The sequence below is a fragment of the Pinus tabuliformis genome, chromosome 8 (assembly GCF_031772625.1).
Source record: "Pinus tabuliformis cultivar Carrire ecotype Pingquan chromosome 8, CPIR1, whole genome shotgun sequence".
Taxonomy (NCBI): Eukaryota; Viridiplantae; Streptophyta; class Pinopsida; order Pinales; family Pinaceae; genus Pinus; species Pinus tabuliformis.
In genome coordinates, this window is record NC_142294.1 from 134872310 (window position 1) to 134877299 (window position 4990).

A 4990-nucleotide genomic window follows, 5' to 3' on the forward strand; every position below is an offset into this window, starting at 1 on the left:
TAGATTCATCTTAACTTTGGATCTATCAAGCACTGAGAGGGATCAAATCTCTCAAGGTGCAAACCTTTCCTCAAGTTTTGCACTAAAAGAAGAGGTTTTCCCTTCAAGAGATTTGATCTCTCTCATGCTTGATAGATCTAAAGTTAAGATGGATCTAGGGTGGTTGTACTAAAGTAAGTGTAAATCTCCATATTTAAAAATGTTATTACATTTTTTTTAAATGCATATATGTTTAACTTATATATATTTTTTATAAATAATAATAATAAATCTCCAATGAATTGGTAAACGTATATAATAATAATAATAAATCTCGAATGAATGAATTGGTAGAGTCCCCATCATTAAAACATCTTCTCTATATCCTCTAGCTCAAACTCTTTGGTTGAGTGGGCGGAAAGTGATCCCTTCTTGTGGATTTGACTCGTACAGATATTACTAGCGGTCACATGGAAAAATAATAATAAAGTTATTTCGAACCAACAAGTGTGGTTTATATGATTGTGCTAGTGATTATGCGGATGAAAGAGATTTAACCTCCATGCAATATTTTAGAATATTTTTAATAATACACACAAATCATAGATTGAGATTTATCTCCAAAGTAGTTATGCATTTTTTTCCATTTTAATTAAATTAATTAATTAAAAAAATTCATATGAAAAAATGTCATATGATTATTATGTGGATGAGAGATTTAATATCCATGCAATATTCTAGAATATTTACACCTCTCTTTGAAATCAACTCTCCTAGATGCCACCTTGCACCATTCTCCACCTTTAAATTTAATGTTAGATAATTGAACAATAGTCAACCATCAAAATAATAGTTAAATAATATTTAACTATTAACTATTTTCTTTTCAAAGATATATGTGAAAAAAATGTCAGGGTTTTCCTAAAAGATTTCTCTCAGTTTTTCTTTTTTCATTTTCAGGATTCAAGAGTAAGGAATAATGTTGGCTTCTGTTCCAAAGGTATTTATGAAGCTGTTTTGAGAACGTGGCAAAGCGCCTTCCGAAATGGTCTTCGGATATGGTCTTTATTAAGGGCTGGAGTCAGGCCATAGAATGGTATAGTTTGGGACGTACCGGGAACTAAAATGGGTGGCTCGTCTTTCGATAGGCTCCCTCGCTGCATGCTAATTTTGCCAATCTCACAATTGCGCTGCATCCCATGGTTTCCCAGATACTCTTCGCTCAACCAGCACGAGGTTGTTCTCTTTCTCGTTTGTTTTTTCTATAAATTTTGATGCGAAGTTCTGAATTTTTTTTTATAGAAGTTGTTAAGGATCTGCAACGTTCTTGATCGAAAGTATTGAACGCTGATATGATTGCAGTCATTTTGTTGATAAATATTTTGAAAGGTTAAAAGTATTGCAGTGCGTTCTGGAATGGAATGGAAAGTTAACAGATATTCGCAGAGTTTCATTGAACATTTTATGCATTGATTCATCAGATATTTATGCAGAGCAAAGGTTGGTAGGCATGTCTCCTGTGGGTGATTCTGGAATTGCAACTATTTAGATGATTCACTCACTCATTTCACCGACATTTTCACGTAAATAATTTATAGATGTTGGTTTTATTTATTCTTTACTGTAATTTTAAGTATAGAGATTGTCAGTTTCTTTGTTTGTATTCACTGACAGTTCCTACTTGGGTGCTTGAATCTTAACTTTAGATCTATCAATCGCTGAAAGGGATCAAATCTCTCAAGGTGCAAACCTTTCAAGTTTTGCACCCAAAAAAGAACTCTCAAGGTGCAAACCTTTCCTCAAGTTTTGCACCTAAAAAAGAAGTTTGCACTGAGAAATTGATCTTTCTCCACGCTTTATAGATCTAGAGTTAAGATGGATCTAGGCTTGTTATATTCAAGTAAGTATGAATCTCCATATTTAAAGATGTTATTACAATTTTTTTTAAATACACATATGTTTAACTTATATATATTTTTTATAAATAATAATAATAAATCTCCAGTGAATTGGTAAACGTATATAATAATAATAATAATAATAATAAATCTTGAATGAATGAATTGGTAGATTCTCATCATTAAAACATCTTTTCTATATCTTCTAGCTCAAACTTTTTGGTTGAGTGGGCGGAAAGTGATCTCTTCTTGTGGATTTGACTCATACAAATATTACTACTGATCACATGGAAAAATAATAATAAAGTTATAATTTAATTCATTTTTATGATTTTTTTAATTTTAACAACATAAAGTGTTAAACAAAGTCTTTCGGTAGTTTTGGCGGACACGTTTCGAATCAACAAGTGTAGTTCATCATCATCTGGTTTGATTTATACCGAAAGACTTTGTTTAATTCATTATGGATCGTAGAAGCTTGAATACAGGAAAAAAAACATAAGGTGTACCATGAAAAAATGTTTTGATGCTTATCATGGATTGATTTCTCTACAATTTATATGATTGTGCTAATTATTATGCGGATGAGAGATATTTAACTTCCATGCAATATTCTAGAATATTTTTATAACACACACAAATCATAGATTGAGATTTATCTCCAAAATAGTTATGCATTTTTTCCCTTTTAATTAAATTAATTAATTAAAAAAATTCATATGAAAAAATGTCTTATGATTATTATGTGGATGAGAGAGATTTAATATCCATGCAATATTCTAAGATATTTAGACCCGTCTTTGAAATTAACTCTCCTAGATACCACCTTGTACTATTCTCCACCTTTAAATTTAATGTGAGATGATTGAACAATAATCAACCATCAAATTAATAGTTAATAATATTTAACTATTAACTACTTTCTTAAAGCTTTCTCTCAATTTTTTGTTTTTTTTTTTGTCATTTTCAGGATTCAAGAGTAGGCAATAATGTTGGCTTCTGTTCCAAAGGTATTTCTGAAGCTGTTTTGAGAACGTGGCTTCTGTTCCGAAATGGTCTTCTGAAATGGTCTTTATTAAGGGCTGGAGTCAGGCCTTAGAATGGTATAGTTTGGGACGTACCGGGAACTAAAATGGGTGGCTCGTCTTTCGATAGGCTCCCTCGCTGCATGCTAATTTTGCCAATCTCACAAGTGCGTTGCATCCCATGGTTTCCCAGATACTCTTCGCTCAACCAGCACGAGGTTGGTCTCTTTCTCATTTGTTTTTTCTGTAAATTTTGATGAGGAGTTTTGAATTTTTTGATAGAAGTTGTTAAAGATTTGCAACGTTCTTGATTGAATGTATTGAATGCTGATATGGTTGCAGTCATTTTGTTGATAAATATTTTGAGCGGTTAAAAGTATTGCAGTGCGTTCTGGAATGGAAAACTTAAAAGTATTGCAGTGCGTTCTGGAATGGAAAGCTTAAAATTATTGCAGTGCGTTTTGGAATGGAAAGTTAGCAGATATTAGCAGAGTTCCATTGAACATTTTATGCATTGATCGATCAGGTATTTATGCAGAGCAAAGGCTGGTAGGCATGCCTCCTGTGGGTGCTTCTGGAATTGCAACGATTTAGATGATTCACTCACTCATTTCACCCACAGATCGTGCATTCTCAGGTAAATAATTTATTTATGTTGGTTTTATTTATCCCTTACTGTAATTTTAAGTATTTTGTTACTGTAATTTCAAGTATTCTGTTAGAGATTGTCAGTTTCTTCGTTTGTATTCTCCTACAGTTCCTACTTGGGTGCTGCAAGCATTATTTTTATACAATTCGAGGTCTCAATTATGGTTAGTTGCCCACAGAACTATTTCCTTGGGGAATTACTGCATTCCTGCTAACCCAGACTCCTACGAAGAGTATTTGAAGAGCGAATGCTTTGAGGTAGAATCGTCGATTTATGGAGGGGAAATTTCGAATCCTCGCTCAGGTAATTAATAAGGGTTATAAAAAATATTATATAGAGTTATGGGTGAATTGCCGTGTTAGTGAAATTTTAGTTTTGTGTCTTCAATTTTTTGGGATTCTTCCCATCTGTGGATTTTTTTTTGGGATTCTTCCCATCTGTGGATTTACCGAATTGATGCCACGCACACATTTTACCTGTTTATTTACAAGGAAACAGTGGTGAGAGGGCATACACGGGGACTATGCACCTATGTCCACCCCAACGCCATCAGACACAGGTACAGGTTAATCGCTCCTTTAAATTTTCGTTCTTATTTCCCATTTTGTGTTGTTTCAAAATCTTCTGATGCAGGAGCATCCAGCTCCGAGGAGACAGAAGGTGGTTGACTGTCTCATGGAGAGGACAAGAACAAGCAGAGAACACGTGCATAGCTGGAGAGGTTATCACACTTGTCATTTGTTTTTAATTTTCTCTATTATTTGTTTTATTTCCCAGAAGGTCGTTAGAGGCCATAGTGATTGCAAAATTGAGATTTGTTTTAGCTTATTAGTTAACAGTAAATTAGCATCTAGTAAAAGAAACTGATTGGCAGTTGTAATGTTTCTGGTTAGACATTTTAACTGAAAGTGGGAGCAGTTATGCTTCCCAGTTGTTAAAAACAGAGGGATACAAATAGTGAAAAAAAAATTTCCCTCGAAGAGAAAAAAACAGAACCATTCCTATGAAATAAAAAGCAAATTGTTTTTTTTAAAGAACCACTGCTAAAAACAAATTCGTTCATTTATTTATGTTATCTGTGTTAACACATTGAAACAAGAGTACCGGAAGCAAACCATTACAGTGAGCCAATATATGTGAAGAAAGAAAGCTGTAACGAGAGAGCACGCGCTGCTACAGGCGGCTATTCCACACACAAAGGAAGGCGGACAAACAACTTCGACAAACATAACCAGGTAACGCATATACAGTTATTTTGTACCTTTAGAAATACAAGTAATGACTGGAAGTGACAACACAGTAATGTATTAAATTCAATCTATATAAACAAGTGCATAGTTTGAAGTTGTCTGAGCATCATATGCTCGCCGGGGCGAGTCCCTTACAAAACACAACTATTACAAATAAAGTGGAAGCCGCAAACGGCTAACAGAGCCGAC

The 4990-nt window shown here is 33.7% G+C and overlaps 1 protein-coding gene across 1 annotated transcript; it reads left to right on the forward strand.

The window, feature by feature from the left end:
- The first annotated feature begins 2933 nt into the window (after positions 1-2933).
- On the forward strand, positions 2934-4418 carry LOC149234475 (uncharacterized). The gene is made up of 5 exons (XM_089368284.1): positions 2934-3120; positions 3441-3539; positions 3660-3854; positions 4043-4110; positions 4329-4418. The coding sequence occupies exons 2-5, from the start codon at positions 3497-3499 to the stop codon at positions 4416-4418; spliced, it is 396 nt and encodes a 131-aa protein (XP_089224410.1). The 5' UTR covers positions 2934-3120; positions 3441-3496.
- The last annotated feature ends 572 nt before the right edge of the window (positions 4419-4990 follow it).